The 20,986-nt window shown below is 34.8% G+C and overlaps 1 protein-coding gene across 1 annotated transcript; it reads right to left on the reverse strand.

Annotated features, from left to right (window-relative positions):
• Nucleotides 1-463: 463 nt before the first annotated feature.
• LOC117325577 lies at nt 464-1,703 on the reverse strand. The gene is made up of 2 exons (XM_033881909.1): nt 1,612-1,703; nt 464-1,032 (listed from the first exon to the last, which is right to left on the reverse strand). The coding sequence occupies exons 1-2, from the start codon at nt 1,648-1,650 to the stop codon at nt 526-528; spliced, it is 546 nt and encodes a 181-aa protein (XP_033737800.1). The 5' UTR covers nt 1,651-1,703; the 3' UTR covers nt 464-525.
• Nucleotides 1,704-20,986: the final 19,283 nt, after the last annotated feature.

A 20,986-nucleotide genomic window follows, 5' to 3' on the forward strand; every position in this document is an offset into this window, starting at 1 on the left:
CACCAATTTCTCTTTCCAATTTCTCATTGACATTGTGGCAGAACATTATTGTTTTACCTATGCGGTCAACAATCTCTGGAGTTTGATTTGGTCGATTTGGTCCAAGTAATTTAACACGACCCTTTGCATACATTGTACTTGTTAAGCAGTTCCATGACATAATCCCCATCCAGATTCTTGTCTTTTCCTCCAGACAAATTGACAAACCGATTCCAAATTATCTGATGTCTTTGCTTCTCTGTGAAATGTGCATTCACACCTGCTAAAAGCAAGAAAGATTCAAGTCTGTACTTATCTTGTGTGAAAGGTCATATACTAATATTTACCATTGTATGGCACTGCCACTATATAACCCTACCAATTCAGTTGCGAGTTCACCAGCTTATGAACTGCCAACTGAAATTTGAATTTGAAAATTTCAAAAAAAAATCGCACAACAAATAAAAAATCGCAGATGGTAAATATAAGCATTGAACGGCTTTCAGTTGGCATTCATAGTCAATATGAATGCCAACTGAAAGCCGTTCAATGCTTAAATAGACCATACTTCCAGTGTCTTATCTGTCGAATACCATCCCCATTTCTAGTAGCTAGAACAGAGATTTTCCTGAGAAGCCCATATTTTGTGACATTGGTGGCATAATTGTACACTCCATCATCAACTATTGGCCCTTCAATGGCAGTTGCATCATCCTCAATCCTATTGACTGTTACTGTCAAGCTGTTCAAGAAGAATGTGTCCACTATTTCCCCAACAATCCTATCTAACAACCTCTTTTTGGATCCTTCATCAACAAATTCTGTGAACAGTGGGACTTTTGGACAGGGATCCTCAATGCTATCCATTCCAAATGCTTTCAGAGCTGCTGCAGTAACATGAACACTTGTCACTAGGTCAATAAAAGATCCAACTGCATGATAATCTGCACTCACATTTTTTGTGACATTTCTTCCATTTATGACATTCCTTAGTTGATACAATGTGCCTGTTTCTCGTGCACTTCCTGGTTTGTAGAACCGGTCCATCATTGCCTGAAAAAATAAAATCATTAATGAAACTAGTGATCTCTATCTACAATTGCACAGTAAAATATATGACTGAATATCAGTTAGTGACGGGTAATATTTTTAAGACAATAAGATGTGACCAATCCAAATGTCAAGAAGGAAATATTGAATGGAAAGAATTTGAAAAAGAACTTCACAAAACACAACTAAAAATAAATTTGCAAAGAGAAAAGCATACTCTTATATTATTAACATAAGCTCTTGTCAGAGTCTACAATCATTGATATTCCAAAAAGTTTGAATTTTGAAATTAAAGAGTGACACAGATTGATTACAAACTATTCTATTAGCTCTACAAGGTCAATGGGTGTGAGAAATGAAAAACTGAACTGGGCACTATAACAATAATTGGTTGTTTATAATTGGACTAGCTTTGTGTTATTTGATATTGTTAGAAATTTATTATGATCCCCAAATTGTGCATCACTCTGGCTTCTGTGAACATATATGAAGTTAATAGTAGCATTAAAGATGGAACACATCTAGATACTAGTGGAGGCAAGGTCCAAAACATGTTATAAGTTGGACATTAATTATAATTACCTGCAGGAAATTTATTTTCTCATGAAAATATTCCACCATAGTTATCAAACCCTCCAATCTTTCCTCTTGTGTATCTCCATCAAGACGAGCCATATGTGCCTCTCTGAAAAAAACCCAAGGAAATTCATGGAATTTATATTCCCACTTTGTTGACATATTTGAAGTAACATACTGTTTACATATAAGTTAAAACATGTCATTATCAAGGTATTGATAACTAATGTATTCCTTGAAAATATGAAAAGTATATTTGTAATTTGTTTGTATGCACTATATATTAAGATCAAAGATTAAAACTGCATTTGAAATCAATGAATAGTTAATTATTGATAACTAGCCTTTTGGCATGTTCATTGATAAAGTATTGAAATGTACCTTTCTTGAATCTCTCCCAATTCAGTTCTGGCTCCAGGGACATACTGTTGTAAGTGCTCAAGGATCTCTATCATATCATTGGTTTTGTTTTCATTCATTAGCAGGATTCCAAGTGGTATCTATCAAAATTGAAGTAAAACATCTAAAATCGAATTTTGTAATTACAATGCATTGGTATTACAATGTTGATGTATGCAAATATTTTTCCTGTTAATTTCAGTATTTCAATTTATAAAACATTTCGAATCTTTGCAAAAGAGACAAAAAATACTTTTCACTTTAGTACGCATGTCATTTCATACTTTTTCTTTTAAAGTGTATACATAGAAATTTGAAGATAAAGAAAATTTTAGCTCAATGCTTACCACTGTATGTTTCTAATTGAATGCAAGAAGTATCCCAACAAAACACTGCTGATTCTACATCAAAAAGGAACAAAACTGCAACAATTAACATTTCAACAGAATTATGCAATAAAATACTGCAGAACTGGTCATATTACCAAACATGGCCTTGGCATGTTACATACATTGACAGCTAGGGAAAGAATAATTCAATTTTTTTTAAATTCAATACCAAAAAACTTTCCCTATATATATATATATATATATATAACCCTTATTATTGACAACATGAAGGTTGATCTACTGTCATATGTTTTAATATCCATTTTAATTCTGTGTCTGACATTGTTAAATGTCAACCCCCTTTCAATGTTGGCTAACCAAATATCTTGAATAGACAAATGACTTTGAGGTTATGTTTTCTGCAGTATTTTAGATGTCTGTTAGTAAACGCATGCATTGATTTTGTTAGAAATCTGAACTTAACACAAAATGCATGTGTTAATAAATGTATTTAAAAAGCTCTAAGAATTATTATGACTATGAATATAATGGACATGCAATGACATGCATAAATGATTTGGTCCATATTTTATACAATTTTCATACCTTTAAAATTAAACCATGATTAATTATGATTATTATTGTCATAAATTACAAACCAATTATTTTAATTTCTGTAGCCTAGGGGTTCACCATGTTGTTGAAATTCTGAATGGTAGATGTTTGAATAGGAACGTTCATCTATGACTGAGGGTTGATCTAATCCTCCTGCATAAGAGTGTTCGGTGCTCACCCTATCCACAATACTTTTAGCAGCAATAGTGTCTGCTAACCTCCTCTGGTAGGTTTTCATTACTTGCTCATTTAGTTTCATTTAGTGTTCAACTTTTCATTCAAGGTTGTATGGGTCACAGAAAAACCCAGTTTTGCAAGCACTGAAAAGCCATCTTTCTGTAATTGGTTGTTGTACATTGTTATGGCAACAACATGTTGAAGAGAGTTAAGTATTTTTGAACGTCCCTGCAAAAGAACACACAAAGCTGCACATGTTGAAGGTTTCCAAATCTCTTGTTTCCCGTTTCTGTAAATGTACTTCAAATTCATTTGTTTGTTTTTGAAAAGACACAGTATTCCTGTTCAATTAACTTCTTAATTGCCTTCTTTGCATTTTCTTTGGTTGCATAGTCTGAAGAATTTACAAGTAATGATATAGCCTTTTTAAAGCTTCCATTTGCTAATGATTTTACAATTGGAAGCATCTGTTCACAGAGTTTTGAAGATCGAAATGACACTGTATGTTGCAGGGTTTTCTTAACCGAAAGTGATGAAGATTTGTTACTCTTTTGTTGGTTACTACTTTGAGGCCCAGGTGAAAATGGAACAGCGAGATCCTCTGTGAATGAGCTTGAGGCTTATTTTGATGGAGTTAAAAACAAAGATCTTGTTGATGGCTTTCTAATTACTGTTTGTTGGCTAGACTGCTTTTCTATGGATCCTGAAAAACATAATTGAATATTGAAAATAATATATATGTAACAGATATCTGCCAGTGTAAGTGCATGAAGATATATATCCTTTCCTAGATAATCACCTCTAGCTGCCACCTGTCTACTGTAAACATATATAATGTCAAGTTTTATATTACTAATTATTAACTTTTGAGCATATAATGTTACCGAGTGAACACTCATCATATTTTATTTTATGACTTTGATATTATTGTAATATAACTAACAAATGCTATATTTACATGTTCATATCTAAGTCAGGCAGAAAAAAAAGATTTCCATGCCTTTATGCTATAGATTAATCCTAATAAACAAGTTATGATGCAGACATTTGTGACGTAATTTAAGTAGTTGTTTCAGTTATTAATCATTAATTCAGATTATGCTTTTACATCAAACACAATCTGGATATAAGGTAGAATGGTTCTTCTGAATATGTTCCGATTGTTACATGCATGATAATATTGAATAAAAATTAAATGCTGAAAATACCTTGATCTGGAGTAGCTCTCTTGTCAGGAAACTTAGATTGTCTTGGTGTTCCAGGTGTTCCCATAGCCATACTTCGTTTTTTCACAGATATGACTTTAATAAATGTTTGTGACGACATCATAACTTTGTCATATAATTGTGACCGTCTGCTGTCCATGTCTTTTATTCGTAGCAGCAGTTTATAACAAGGCGAACACACATATGTCCAAACATTTTCTTCCATACAGAGATTTTTCTTGTAACAGTAACATACGATTTCAAACGCAGGACCCTTGTTCTTATCTTTTCTGATAATGTAATACCGTTTATGTTTTCTAAACAACAAGAAACACACCTGTCACTGTCTGGAAAGCGAATTCTGTCAGTTTCTTTTACTGGAGTTGCCATATTTGTTTACAATTTTCAGCGCCCTCTACCGGTCACAAAATTCAAATAGCAATCTGACCAGACTCTCGTTTGAGGCAGTCTCGAGCGAGGACGAGAGTCTGGGGAATGCGAGACTACATCTTGGGACCAATAGGAAAACAACATGACCGACAGGCAGCCATCTTGGATTTTGACAATTGAAGTTTGTTATCGCTATTTCTCAGAAAATACTGAAAGGATCTTTCTCAAATTTCATTTGTAGGTTCCTCATGGTTTCCTATTATGCATATTTCATTTTGGGACCGATCGAAAACAACATGGCCGACAGGCAGCCGTCTTGGATTTTGACAATTGAAGTTTGTTATCACTATTTCTCAGAAATTGCTGGAAGGATCTTTCTGAAATTTCATTTGTAGGTTGCCCTCGGTCCCTAGTTATGTATAATTGATTTTGAGACCAGTCAGAAAACAACATGGCCGACAGGCAGCCATCTTGTATTTCGACAATTGAAGTTTGTTATCGCTATTTTACAGAAGGTACTGCTGGGATCTTTCTCAAATTTCATATGTAGGTTCCCCTTGGTCCCTGGTATTGCATTTTGGGACCAATCCGAAAACAACATGGCCGACAGACAGCCATTATCTCTAAATCCTAAATTTTAGATATAGGTTCCCCTTGTTTGAAAAGTACTAGAGGGCTGTTTATGAATTTACACGGATTAGTAAGACTTAGAGGAAGGGGAAAGTAGAGAAAAGATCAATCTGACATGGAACCTATAAAGATCATTCAATGGTGGGCGCCAAGATCCCTCTGGGATCTCTTGTTATCTAATTGATAAAGGAAAGAAACACTTTTATTGATACCTGTGTCGCCTGAATGACACGTATAAGTTATACCTGACCCATTTGCATGTGCAAATACGGGAAGAGCCATCTATTGGTATATTTCATACCAAAGAGATAATAATTACATCCTAATTCCTACAGTCAACTGGTTGAATTTATATATTTAGCAGCGAAAATTGCCTGTACATCACATTTTCCAGATATTTGGGGTTGATCACGTGTCTGTAGGCGCACATTTTGTCAGTATTGAGCGGTTTGCATAAGATAATTCACATAGGAATACAGATGATGTATGTCACATGGCCAGGTGTGTCGTTCTAACATAAAACTCCGACCAGTACAGTAAGTCAATATTTTGACATGGAGCATCCATTACACCAAATACAGGAGACTGAATTATCCAGCGCCATTTATAGAGAAGTGCAGGCATTGTTCATCGTGTTGCTGAACAGAATGGATGACTTTCCCTTAAGTCAGAACGCTTCCAAAAACTAGTAAATTGAAACCAGTGTGTCTTGCTTGAGATTCAAATACCCAAAAATGAGGACCTAAGCAGCAATGCTTACAAGTTCTCTAAAACAAGGAAATGAAGACCAATACAAATCTAATTCTGTCGTCTTGGGTCTAAGCATATACGTATTATCTTATCATGAAGGAGTGATTAATTTGGTTTTGAATGACGGTTTAGTTTAGACACTTATACCATTAGACAGTCTTGTATGCCATAGCTTTAAATGCAATCTTCATGTTGTTTTTATGGAAACAACAATAAACAGGAAATCTCTGCATTAACTTTTGTTGGATTTGTCTTTGAGGCATTTAAGATATACAATGTAAATACTGTATGCATGTATATAACCAGCAAGTGGTAAATTTCCATCTACACTAAAGGGGTGTGGCACTGCACCTCAACAACAAGTATTGTGTATGAATACTTATAAAACATACAGGCCAAATCAGGGTGGGGATGTATATAATAATATACCTATATGAACAGCGACAGGATCAGAACCTGAGAGGTGATATTTGTATAATGACAGCTGTGTGTAGCTTGGAGAAATAGTCTGTAAAACCTGTAAAACATCCCTGAAGTTGGGTTAGTTATATGTCGCAGACAGTAGACTCTATACCTTTGCTTTACTCTGATTTTTCCAGAGCAAAGTTTTCTCTATGCATGTACTATATAACTCAATGTAGTTGTGTTGGATAACTTGATTGACACCTCTCAGAGCTTGAACAACAAATGGATAAATACTGGGTTTTAGTTTTGAAAAAGTTAAATAGAGCATTGGAGAAATTCTTCAAAAAATCCAAATCGTAAAAATGAACGAGATTGCTATACTGCAAAGTCTTTGTCATCAGTTGATAATGATAGCCTGATGGTGAAAGCATATGATAACCTAACTTTGACATTCTTTGACAATAAGCAATTTAGATAATTTTGCCTATAAAAAAACAGTTATAAAAAGTTTTAGAAGCTTTAGAACTTTATGTAAAAACATGTTAATTTATTCAAACAAAATGTCTAATTATAACATGATTATCTCCCTTCCTTCACATATCTAAATGTCTTAATGACTGTTTTGTGGGGAAAATGTGTTATTTCTTATGCTGATGTGATATAATGTCTACAATGGCAGCAGCAGATGTCATTTATTTTATTTTCTAAATTTCTTAAACTAAAATGAATTGCTAACCGTAATTTATTTAGTTCCTCTGACCTAAAAATACTCAAAGTAACTTAAGTTGTTTGCTCGCTTGTGAATCGCATATATACTGCCATCCTAAAAGTTATATGTACTCTTTTGACTTGTTTAAATGTTATAAGTAAATCGTTATACCTCTAGATTATTCAGTTGTTAGTAACAAGGGCAAATTTTCATGAAAATAACTCCTGGTGAAATTTGAGCGGGGTTCAAGGAAGGGACCTTTTTTCCAAAATATTCCAAAAAAAAAACAACATAAATATTATCTGAAAAATTAAGATTTATCATAGCATTACACTATGAATTATCCGTTCAAAATGTATGCTATTCTGTGAATCTATGCTGTCAATTTAAAAAAATTCTGAAAAGACATGATATTGCAAAAAAAAGTTACATTTTGAGGATTTGTAGATCATCAATAACCATATCAACTATCGGCAGACTACAAAAGCATTACCATAAGGCGTTAATTAACAGACCAAAAAAAACACAATACACAATATTTTAATATTTACTTAATTCCAAAACATTTTCTGCAAGGTTTTTTTTTTGTGTGTAACTTACTGGTAGTTAAGTGTAGTAGTAGATAAATTAATACTAGGAAGATGCACGCTAGGCCATCACAGTAAGTCTTACCTAAACATCTGTTTAAATTTTTTCCCACCAGTCTATCAAACAAGTTTTTATTATCTTTAACATCATACAAAAAGTGCAGAGTTCCTATTCTTTTTATTGTTACAGTTATATCATTATGACCAAATAATGTCTGTCAAGGCTTAAGAACTTCAATCAGTCTGTAGTTTTCTTGACACATTGAAAATACTTCCTGAATGTGCATCTGAATGCACAATGTGCAGAAGTGTAAATTGCTGAGATGCATTTGCATAAAGCGGATAGACCATGAAACATTTGCACCTGCATTGCAGCCCAGAAGTGTTCTAGGCTGGCAGGCGTGTAATGTGCAAGAAAAGGTACCCTGCTGCCTCATCTTCTCTGGTGTCTATAGATAACTAAATCTTGGTCTGTAACAGATAAGATAGAAGTTAATGGAGGCAACATGGGAGAACATTTTCATTAGTTTCTGCACTACCCTCACAAACAAATTTATTTCTAAATATTTATAACATATGGTTATCTCCCTTCCTTCATATATGTACCTTTGAATGAAATGTGATATATTTCATGCTGACTGCATGTGTTATCACTTCCAGAAAGCACATGTCAAGTTTTTATATTTTAGATTTCTTGTACTAAAATTGAATGCCAACAGAGATTCATTGGGTTTCCATGACCTTAAAAAGTCAATTAAAGTAACTGAAGTTGTTTGCTCACTTGTGAATAGCATATAATGATGAATACAATTAATACTAGGAAGATACATTTCAGGCCACAAAAGTAAGTCTCACCTAACCATGCTACCTGTTCGAAACTTCCACCAATAGGTCAAATAAATTTTACTATCATTACTTATATGTTAAATTTTAAAATACTGCAGAGATCTGGGTTCTGTATCATACCTATACTCTGTTGAGAAATTCTGGACCTCCATTCCAGCACCAAGGGAAAACCTGTCTTTGGGGTGAATGTTTCACATTGGTTACGTCAGCTGAATCCAAGGTTCTCCAAGAGAAGCTGTGCCATTTCTGTTTCTGACCACATCTGTTCCGCTCTGTAACCATTAATGTACAGTCACACCAACTTTAATGTTCAATTGTTGAAAGCATGCATTCAGACTAATGCTTAATTAGAATTTAATGCTTAGATGAAGATGAATGCCAGGAAAAGAGAGTATATTTTAATGGATCGTAGCAGGTAAGACTCACAATTAGTGGCTAACAAAATAACTCAGAATTCATTAAACATGTTATGAAGATATTAAGTAAGATGATATTCCACTATTCTCTTAACAGAACAGTACTCATGACAAGTTTATTTGTAGTAACATCATCTGTGTATGTATTGGCTGTGATGATATTGACAGCAAGGTAAATGTTTACAGAGATATACAGTAAATAATGACATGTTTTTGCCTGAATACATTTTGAAGTTACAGGTATAACTGATGAAAATTTCGAAATATTTCACTTGGAAATATCATTCCATCTTGAATCTTATGATACTTTCATGTATTTCAATTCAATAAAACTATGATACTCAGACTATGTTTTGTATTATTAGGTCATCTGACCCAAAGGGTCAGGATGACCTATAGTCATCGTGCTTCGTCCGTCGTCGTCCGCCGTCCGCCGTGCGCCGTGCGCCGTCCGTAAACTTTTTCTTTCAAAACGCTACTCCTCCTTAACGCTTGGGTGGATTACTTCCAAATTTGGTTTGAAGCATCATTGGGGGAGGGCAATCATATTTTTATAAATGAGGCTGGTCTGACCCCTGGGGCCAGAAGGGCGGGGCCCCAAAAAGGGAACTTAGGTGAATATTGCTATAAAATCCTACTCCTCCTTTACCCTTGGGTGGATTACAACTAAATTTGGTGTGAAACATCATTGGGGGAGGGCGGTCATATTTTATATAAATGAAGTTGGTGTGACCCCTGGGGCCTGAGGGGCGGGGCCCCAAAAGGGGAACTTTGATGAAATTTTGCTATAAAATCCTACTCCTCCTTAACCCTTTAGTGGATTTCAACCAGATATGTTGTGAAACATCATTTGGGGAGGGCGGTCATATTTTATATAAATGAGGCTGGTGTGACCACTAGGGCCAGAGGGGCGGGGCCCCAAATGGGGAACTTTGATGAAATTTTGCTATAAAATCCTACTCCTCCTTAACCCTTTAGTGGATTTCAACCAGATATGTTGTGAAACATCATTTGGGGAGGGTGGTCATATTTTATATAAATGAGGCTAGTGTGACCCCTGGGGCCTGAGGGGTGGGGCCCCAAATGGGGAACTTTGATGAATTTTGCTATAAAATCCTACTCCTCCTTAACCCTTTAGTAGATTTCAACCAGATATGTTGTGAAACATCATTGGGGGAGGGTGGTCATATTTTATATAAATGAGGCTGGTGTGAGCCCTGGGGCCAGAGTGACGGGCCCAAAAAAGGGAACTTTGATGAAATTTTGCTATAAAATCCTACTCGTCCTTAACCCTTTGGTGGATTTCAACCAGATATTGTGTGAAACATCATTGGTGGAGGGTGGTCATATTTTATATAAATGAGGCTGGTGTGGCCCCTGGGGCCAGAGGGGCGGGGCCCCAAAAGGGGAACTTTGATGAAATTTTGCTATAAAATCCTACTCCTAACACCCATAGTGAATTATTACCAAATTTGGTGTGAAACATCATTGGAGGAGGACAATCATATTTTATATAAATGAGGCTGGTTTGACCCCTAGGGCCAGAGGGGCGGGGCCCCAAAAGGGGAACTTTGGTGAATTTTTGCTATAAATCCTACTTCTCTCTAACCCTTGGGTGGATTAATACGAAATATGGTGTGAAACATCCTTTGGGAAGCGTGGTCATATTTTATATAAACGAGGCTAGTGTGACCCCTGGGGCCTGAGGGGCAGGGCCCCAAAAGGGGAACTTTGGTGAATATTTGCTGTTAAATCCTAATCCTCCCTAACCTTTTGGTGGATTACAACCAAATTTGATGTGAAACATAAGGTGACGGCAATCATATTTTTTAATGAGACAGGTTTGACCCCTGGGGAAAAAAAGATGGGGCAAAAGGAGCGCTTAGGTTAAACATTTCTTAAAAATGCAATTCCTCCTTAATGCCTGAATTGATTACAACCATATTTAGTATGAAACATCATTGGGGAAAGGCAATCCTAATTGATATAAATGAGTCTTGTCTGACCCATTGGGACAGAGGGGCATGCCCCAAAAATGGGAACTTGGCTAAAATTTTGCTTTATGATGCTGCTCTTCCTGGACAAGCTAAATGAATAAAAACCAAATTTGATCTAAAACATAACTGGCTGCAATAAATAATTTATGGTAATAATGCTGGATTGGGGTGTGTGTCCCTGCTGTAAGTGTAAGTGTTTGTCAGATGACCGTTAAGGCCCATGGGCCTCTTGTTCTTTTTATACCCCTTACACGATTGTGAGGGAACGAAAATGTGAGAATGCGAGAATGCGAAAACTCAACGGTGGGAATGCAAAAAGGTGAGATTAATCTGGCACTCTCGCCTTCGCATTCTCGCCGTCAGGTTTTTCGCATTCTCACTTTTTCGACCAAAGGTCGAGAGTGCGGGAATACAAGATTAGGCCTTAATGGCCGCCCTCGCATAAGGAAGTTCATTTATTTTCTGGAGGAACATATATAGAGATATACATTATGTAAGATATACATATATATATATATGCGAGGAAGCTAGTGCAAGGAAGGCCGTTGAAACTTAATCTCGCATTCTCACGTTTTCGACCTTAATGCGAAAACACAACAGCGAGGGAGCAAAATTTGTGACGGTTACAGTGCGAGAGCGAGATTGATCTCACTTTTTCACGGTCGCGTTTTCCTTCCCTCGCCGACATGTTTTCACATTCTTGCGTTTTTATCTAAGGTCGAGAATGCGAGATTTGATACTTGGCCCTAACGAGCCACCATATTCCTCCTATATTGTTTACATAAGTTTTTGGGAGAACCAGGATGACACCATTGCCACAGACATCCAGCAGGACAAGTTTCCTGGTCACATTGAACTGACAAAGGGCGAACAAGCTGACCCACTCCTGAAAAGCTTTGCATTAAGCAGGAGTAGTGTATGGACTGTTGTATGTCTCGGTCAGTTCATACTAGTCAGAACTTGGGGAACCTAAATATGTTACTGGTAAGTCGGTCATCCCCTGGAGAAAAGATGGCAATGTTTGGAGGCCAAGGAGTTATTTGAAACCTCTTGCCCCATTCATCCATTAACTTCTCTGGCTTAGCAGGCCTGTTGACACCCAAATTCATATCCAGCGATTCAGGGATGGTGTCTACCAGGGCGTTACGATCACACAGGATGGGCATTGCCTTTGAAGACAGCTCAACTCAGCCATTGGCTTGGCAGCTCTTGTAAGGGAACAGTGGTGTAGAGAGTTGCGTTGGCTAGACTGATGTGGGTCAACAGTCTGCTTGAGGAGGAAAGCCACTGCCGCACTTTCATGGTAGGAACTCGGTTTTAGCTGTATTTGAGGCTTATCCATTTTATAATATTACCATGCCAAGAAGTTGGGAGTTTAGCTAATCTATCTGTTTCAGCTACATATGTCATTTGATGTTAACGATACATTCTCATATTGAAACAGAAGTTTTGTAAATTAAATCGAGTTGTTTTGTGTCAGCTCCTGTGGAAAGTAATAAGTTAGAGTGGATGACCACAATTGACCTAGCCCACACTTGGTCAAGCTAATACAGTATATGGTTGCATTCTCAAGAGCAACTGTCCATCCAGTTAAAGCTGATTTGTCTAGAGAATCAGTGAACAAAATTAAATGAATATGTTGCCAATAGGACAGACATTTTCCAATTTGTATAATATAGATTGGTGGTTATATTGAATTTTGTCTTTACGATGTTGTATTTTCAAAATCAAATTTGATTGGATGATACTAAAATACGAAAATTTCTGTTCCATTGTTCCAAGAAATTTGAATTTGCTGTGCCAAAATAAATTTATTGCAATTCTGACATTTCCCTTTTACCTCAACACATGAAAGCACTGCATCAAGTTTGAGTTGATGAGTACAAGGAAATCTCATTCAAAATCAGATACTTTCAGCATACAGTCATCTTCGGTTTATAGAAATGTATAACACCCTGTTCTGATTCAAAAGTCATACATGTAGGTGTCCAGTGTGCTTAGATCTCCTACTTATTCCTTATAATTAACCAAGAAGCACATAGTTATGATAATAAACATGTAACAATCCTGTAGATAGGGCATTAATTAGCCTATTAGTTAAAAAAAGTCACACTCAAGATTGTCATTGCAAAGAGAAGAACTGCAGTTTGGCTAGAAGAATATCAAAATGTCCTTTGTCAGTCTTAAGCAAAGGGTGATGGTCATCTCCGATTTCAAATGAACCTAAATTCAATATGATTGCATTTAGTTCATTTACCCAGTGATCAGTCCTTTTCAGTCAAGTTGAATTATCTTGACTTGATGATACTTGGCTGAATTTGCTTCAAATTCTATCATTCCTACAAAATGAGGAATTTGATGTTCCCTTTTGATCACTCCCTTACACGGCTACAAGAATGAGTTCCATATGCCAAATGATGTTCAATATCGGATTTGGTTCAATTCTTTTCTCCCATACTTTAGAAACTATTCACTATTCTCCAATTGTTCTGTCTCCTGAGGAAACCTTCGTTCATACAACACTGATTTCTCTAGGTTTTGTGATGTTTCAGACGAAATCTACTTGAAATCCAACAAGACAATATTGGAAGATAAGTATTTAAATGGGAACATCAACTTGGCTATTTAGGTCAAGTCTTAAGTAAGCTTAAACTGTAAAATTAACAAAAACAAACAAACAAAAACAAATCTTTAACCTACAGTCTCCAAGAGATAATGATTTATATGAAAACTAGGAAATATTGCTTTTTAAAAGCTAATATGAACTTTGCAGGAATTCAGGAGGCTTATTAGCAATTTTACACCTTCGGCGTTGCAGTAATAATTACGTCTTCTAAGGAAATTGTCAATCCCTCTTTATTTGTAGATATCCTCAAAGAAAACAATGGATACTCGGTATCGTCACCTTCTTGAAATGGAATGAATGGTAGAAAGTGGAATACCCTGGCTACACTACTGAACCTATTGGTATTGTTAATTAAGGTTTGTGCACAATTATTATTAAAGCACAACACACAAAAAATGCATATAATTAGATCTATGCTGCAGTCTGTAAAGTAAGAATTTGTTTGTTGACCATACGGTATTGTTTATTCAGGTTGTGCCAACAATTGCATTCAAACTTTGACCCGAATTAATTCTTTTGACACTGACCTATATCTCTATTTTCAAAAAGTAAAGATAGCAGATGATTTCATCTCGGTTGCTTGAGTTTTCTGAGTATATATATTATTATACTTCCAGCATCTCACTTTCATTTCCGGTTACGTCAGAAAAGGAAACCATTTTGGGGAAAATACAGCTTCAGGTTAGTAAACATTTTTTGTGGCACACACCTGTTGCATGCATTTCAAATTGATTAACGATTAACAATAACATATTATTCAATTTGGAAAACACTTCTAAGACATTCTTATTCTTTTCACATACAAAGACGTAGTTCAAACTGATTTTCCCCCCAGATTTAGACGCCATCCTTTTATTTCAATTACCGATTTCAGCATGGATAGATGCAATAAGAATCACAATATAGCATACTTTATATATTATTTTGTTGATGTGGGGGGGAAAATCTATTTATCAAGACTAGGTTTTGTTGTATTTTCAATTTTATTACACATGTTTATATCATTAATCATCGCAAATATCCCTTTGCAAAGTGCCTTTTCATTGGCTGGCTTGACTATATATAAAATTGTTGGTCCGCTAATTATACAGTACACGTCAGGTGTTAAAATTCTTTATTGCATTTTGCTTTACATCTCATTTGCATTGTACAGATGTAATAGTACAAAGTCCAGTTGGCGTACATACGGGACACTGCACATATAATTATTATGTTATGGTTCTCTTTCACCCTCAGAGTTGCGAGTGTCACTCGAGTGTATGGGATTAAGTACGCCCCGTGTTTCAACTCGGGTGTTTCCACCGGCCACCACCGGCCGGGGCCTGGCGAGTGTAGGGGATTAAGATCGTAGAAAAAGGTGTGAAGACTCACAGCTGGAGACGTGGTCGTGGTCAGAGTTTTGCGACCTTTCACCTTTATTTGTACTGATTGTTTTACAATGTAACAATTCATTAACATGCTCCTTCGGATTTTGAGAAAACGTAAAATACTGTATAGCCGTAGATTGGCTGAATGATCATGAATTCATACGTAATTTTCATTAATTGGCAACGAACTCGTGTCCTGCTATTAATCTCACGGACTTCAATTATCACACGTATAACGTAGTAAGGCATCAGTACGTGGGATGAGATTATCAATTTAGACAAAATATTTCTGGTGTTTTCAAAACAAGAACTAAGTCATAGAGTTGTCGTATCGTCTCCATCGCATCACGCCATACAAAACGCCCGAACCTCGTCTTGCAGTACAAACTCTAATGCTTTATATACATGTACATGTAAATATAATAAAGAATAAATAAAAAATAATAAGAGTCCTGGGTCTGATGGCTTTACCTCAGAATTTTTTTATTGTTTTTGGAAAAAGATAGGAAATTTTATTGTACGGTCTATAAATTTTGGTTTTGTAAGTGGCCAATTATCCATTACCCAACGACAGGGCATTATTACTTGTATTCCTAAACAGAATAAATCTAAATATTTCATAAAAAAACTGGCGACCGATATCCCTTCTAAATATTGTTTATAAAATTGCATCTGCATCAATTACAAGTAGATTTAAATCAGTCTTAGATAAACTAATTAACTCGGATCAGACTGGCTTTCTATCAGGTCGTTATCTTGGAGAAAATACTAGACTTATTTATGACATCATGCAATATACAGAAGAAAATAATATACCTGGTATGCTTTTGCTTATAGATTTTGAGAAGGCTTTTGATTCTGTTTCTTGGAAATTTATTGATAATGTTTTGAAATATTTCGGTTTTGTTAATGATATAAGAAAATGGGTTAAAATATTACATTATAACAGTAATTCTGCCATTAATCAAGGAGGTAACTTGTCATCTTTCTTCAATATCAAGCGAGGCTGTCGCCAAGGCGACCCGATCGCCCCATATTTATTTATAATGTGTGTAGAGATTCTGGCATTACGAATCCGAAATAACAAAGATATAAATGGTATAAATGTTAATAACTGCCCTATTTTAAACTCTCAATATGCAGATGATACTTCACTAATACTAGATGAAACCGAGAAATCAATGAAGAAATCAATTGAGGAATTAAATTTTTTTGCAAAAATTTCAGGTCTAAAAGTCAATACAGGTAAAACACAAGTTGTTTGGATAGGCAGCAAAAAATACAGTAATGACATTTTTCTACCAGAGTTGAATTTTAAATGGGGAGTAGATAGATTTACCCTTCTTGGGATTGAATTTCATGTAGATTTACATAAAATACCTAAAATGAATTTTGATAAAAAAACTTACTAAGATGAAATCAATAATTAAGAGTTGGAGTAAAAGATTACTTACTCCAATAGGAAGAATCACAATAATTAAATCACTATTAATATCACAGTTAAATCATTTGTTTATTTCCCTACCAAATCCATATGGAAAGTTTGTAAAAGAACTGAATTCACTTCTGTTTAATTTTCTATGGAACAGTAAAACAGATAAAGTAAAGAGGAATGTAAATATTCAAAATTATAGTGATGGTGGCCTTAAAATGGTTAATTTGATAGCTTTTATTGAGTTTGGTTTAAGTTTAAACATATTTTTATTGCTTCAAACTGTAAGCATGAGGATTGGGCACAAGTTATACAACTTATTAAAGCCCTCTCCTCCAAAATTTTTTTACAACATGTGACACAAAACAATGGACATTTACATTAATTTTACGATTGACAAATTAGAAAAGGGAGACTAAAGAGAGAAAGTGAAGGGAATACAGATAATTATACAATATTTAATTTATGTCTAACAAAAATATTTGATTTACGCACAATAACATAATATAATATCTGCCTGGAACAAACTGACTACATATGCACGCTCCTTCATCTTATCATTGTCCTTTTATGCTCATTCCTTAATCGTTCTCCTTTAGATAATCAAGCTCCTGCTAGGTAACTTTTCATTGTGCCAGGCAGAATAATATTTACAGAACAAATAAAAAAATTGGTGGACAGTTTATACAAAAATATCAATTCGTAACGTTCATGAAAGGACGGTGATAGAATTGTGTAGGGAATTAATAGAAAGACAGGAATATAGGAGATGGAATACTAAGAGCATTTGTATGATATAATGTGTTTAAAATAGACTCATAGTCTCACCTATTCTGCAGGGATATATTTAAAATCTGTTACTAGCATGAATGAATTCTTGGACACTTTCAAAAATAATTTTGTTATGTTCCGGTTTCAGATAGAAATGCCCATACAGGAGAGTATCCGGTTGTATTGGTTGATAATGATTCAACTTTATTAACATATCGTTCCTTATATTATTATATATAGGACATTCTAATAAAAAATGGTACTAGTTTTCACATGGATAACCACAGGTACATGATGGTGAATCAGTTAAATGTACTCTATAAAGATCATTATTTAATGCACTGCAATTATGTCTTAATTTAGTAAGAAGAATATTGAGATAACGAGTTCCACAATTAAAATATGAAGGGAGGGCTTTCATTTTCTATATGTATATGTTTTTTAAAAGTATTCAGAGATGGCTGATTTCTGTCAGTTTCCGAGAGATTGTTCCAAAGTCTAGTCGTAGCTGGTATAAAAGATGATCGAGTATTTGTTAAACTATAAAAGGGGATAATATAGTTGCTATTATTTCTCAATGGATATGGATTTCTTTCACCAACTAAACCAGGTAATAAATTATAGAGGTATGGAGGAGTCATTTTATTATGCATTTTATAAAATAAACTAAGTGTTCTTCTTTCTCGCCGACTTTTTAAAGTTTCCCAACCAGTTTCATAATAAAGTGATTGTTTGCTAGCATATCGAGGCAGTCCTGTGACAATTCTAGCTGCTTCGAGTTGAATTTTTTCTAACAGATCTATATGGTATTGAGTACACCCACTCCAAAGTTCACAAGCATATTCCAAGATTACTAAGCATTTTTCTCTTTACCAAGAATTTTAACTTTCTCAATGCGTTGACTTTTTTTAACGCTGAATAATAGATGTTTTCTATATGATCATTCCATTTGGCATTTGAACTAAGCGTAACACCTAAGTGCCTATGGTTTTCTGAAAATTGAAGAATAGTTTCATTGAAATGTAGCTCAAAGTCATAATCATGTGTTATGTTAGAGATAAATAATACTTTTGTTTTGTTAGGATTAAATGTGACAAGCCATTGTTTTGACCAATCGTCTATACATTTCAGATCATAATTTATTACACGTTCAATTTCAATACAAGAAGAGGAATACATCATAGATGTGTCGTCTGCAAATATTCTAGAAACACTTAGTAGTTTATCTGCAATATCATTGATAAAAATTAAAAACAACAAGGGTCCTAGCACTGAACCTTGAGGAACACCTGCCTTCAAAGTTTGATTATTTGAATGAGATTCACGGATAAAAACCTTTTGTTTCCTGTCTTTTATATAATTTTCTAACCACTGTAGAAGTTTTCCTGAAATACCATATGACCTAAGCTTTGCTATAAGACCTCTGTGCCATACTCTATCAAAAGCCTTGGAGATATCACAAAAAACTATACATGTATGTTTTTTCCTTCCATATTTAGACATACATTGTATATTATGGTAAATTTCAATAAGCTTATGTACCGTTGAATGACTGGGCAGGAAGCCGGATTGTTTACTATAAAATAGATTATTTTCTACGAAATAATTATATAAATGTTTAACAATAACACGTTCGAAGACTTTTCCTACTACTGATAATAATGATATAGGTCTGTAATTTGACGGCAAGTCTTTTTCTTCCTTTTTAAATACAGGCATAACTAAAGCCTGTTTCCACAGGTCTGGATATAAACTCCCTGACAGTGATCTATTGAATAAAATTCTTAATGGCTTACAAATAGTTTTTGCTGCATATTTTAACATGTGGTGGCTAATGCCATCTATACCCGAGGCTTTTCCTAATTTCAGTACCTCCAATACATCTACTATTTCTTCTAGAGTAATATGTATTGTACTAATAGAGGAATTTGTTTTAGGATCGATAGTCGGAACACAGATGTTTGAATCTTCTAAATTACTTATAGATGAAAAATAATTGTTCAATAAGTTTGCTTTTTCGTTATCACCATATTTTATGTTTCCGCTTAGAGGATCAGTAAGAGGTGGAATTTCTACAGAGTGACTACTAGACTTGGAAATTCTTCTCAATAGTTTCCAATACTGATTCGGATCAGAAGAGAGGTAATTTTTAAAAAGACTATCTAGGTTTTCATAAAAGGATTCCAGAGCGTATGTTTTCATGTTGTTCACTCTATTTCGTGCACGCTTAAAATTTACAATATCAGTCAAACGGCTGTTTACTCCAGCTTTTTTGTGTAATCTATCACGTATTCTAATCATTTTTCTTAACTCTGACGTCATCCACGGTTTATCTTTGGGTCTTATAGTAACGGTTTTGGTGGGGATACATTTCCTCGCCATAATTATAAAATGTTTGGTAAAATTTGTGCAAGCTTCATTTATATTTATAGGCTGTAATAATAATTCCTCCCATGGAAAGGCATCAATCAATCTATCAAATTCATTAAAATCCGCTTGTTTATAACACCATACAATGTATTTCGCGCTTATAAGAAGAGGATAAGTTGCTATTTATATCAACGTATACCAAGCAAACTTCATGATCACTAATACTTCTATTTATAGGTAAAACTGCTGATTCAATACGCTTAATTGGTTCTGACAAAAGAATTGTTCAAGAAGACTAGCTCTCGTATTGCCAATTCTAGTGGGGGCATGAATAACATTTCTCAAACAGTAGGTTGCCATTAAATCTAAAAGTGCATGTCGGTTGACTGTAAGCATATCTACATTTATTAGATCTGGTCGTCTATTTGCCTTAATTTGTTCAGAAACGTAGACTAAGATTCCACCACCCACACAATTTCTATCAGCTCTAAAGGGGTCAGTTAAACCTTCCAGTTTGATATCACACATAGAGATATCATCATCGAGATGGGTTTCTGTAAGAGATATAATACTATACTCATTTGCTATATCCTCAATATAACTTAATTTATTACGAAAACTATGAACATTCAAATGAAAAATCGACATACCATTAATGCCAGGGCCTGGATTTAACACAACATCCATACACATACGCATTAATGTTATCAAGATAATAGTAAATACGTTATTGTTTGAATAAGTCTGCATGCATAATAGGAACAATTTACAAAAATACTTGGAACATTTCATAATATTACTAAGTTGTACTGAAATATTTAACACAAATATTTGTTTTTTCATAGATAAACTATGCGCTTTAATGTAGAAGAGTCCGATCGCAATCCTATGACACATTATACTATTACCCATTATCAAAAATTTCACGACTCTGTCGGATGCGAACTGACATTCTCCTACTTTCGAGCGTACATGTATTGAAAACGTGAACAGTATGTTTGTGCGAACAGGTGAGACTACAAGTAATTAGGGACACAATAGAGTTGAGAAGGGAAAGAGAAAGGAACATAAAACACAGGTGAGATATGATACATATGATAGAAATATAGAACATGATCGAGAGCATTTGGGAATAGGTAAGTATTAAACATACTAATGCGGTTTAATATATATATATATATATACGGGGTTTCAAACATACAATATAACATACAATATTTGCTCCAAGAGTATAATGAGAAATATAAGCACGCAGGCTCGAGATCCATCTGTACACGTACTTCTGATTTTACGCGTACATTTCACGGAAGAACATAATGTATGTCCGCGAGGACTTGAGATTGTACACACAAGCTATTGT

The sequence above is a fragment of the Pecten maximus genome, chromosome 4 (genome assembly GCF_902652985.1).
Source record: "Pecten maximus chromosome 4, xPecMax1.1, whole genome shotgun sequence".
Lineage (NCBI taxonomy): Eukaryota > Metazoa > Mollusca > Bivalvia > Pectinida > Pectinidae > Pecten > Pecten maximus.

What these genes read in the sequence shown, in the direction of transcription:
- LOC117325577 (XM_033881909.1), bottom strand. Translation starts at nt 1,650, where the DNA reads ATGGTGGAATATTTTCATGAGAAAATAAATTTCCTGCAG. An exon ending in AGAAAATAAATTTCCTGCAG is followed by an intron (nt 1,033 to 1,611) that starts GTAATTATAATT and finishes TTATTTTTTCAG; the next exon opens with GCAATGATGGACCGGTTCTA.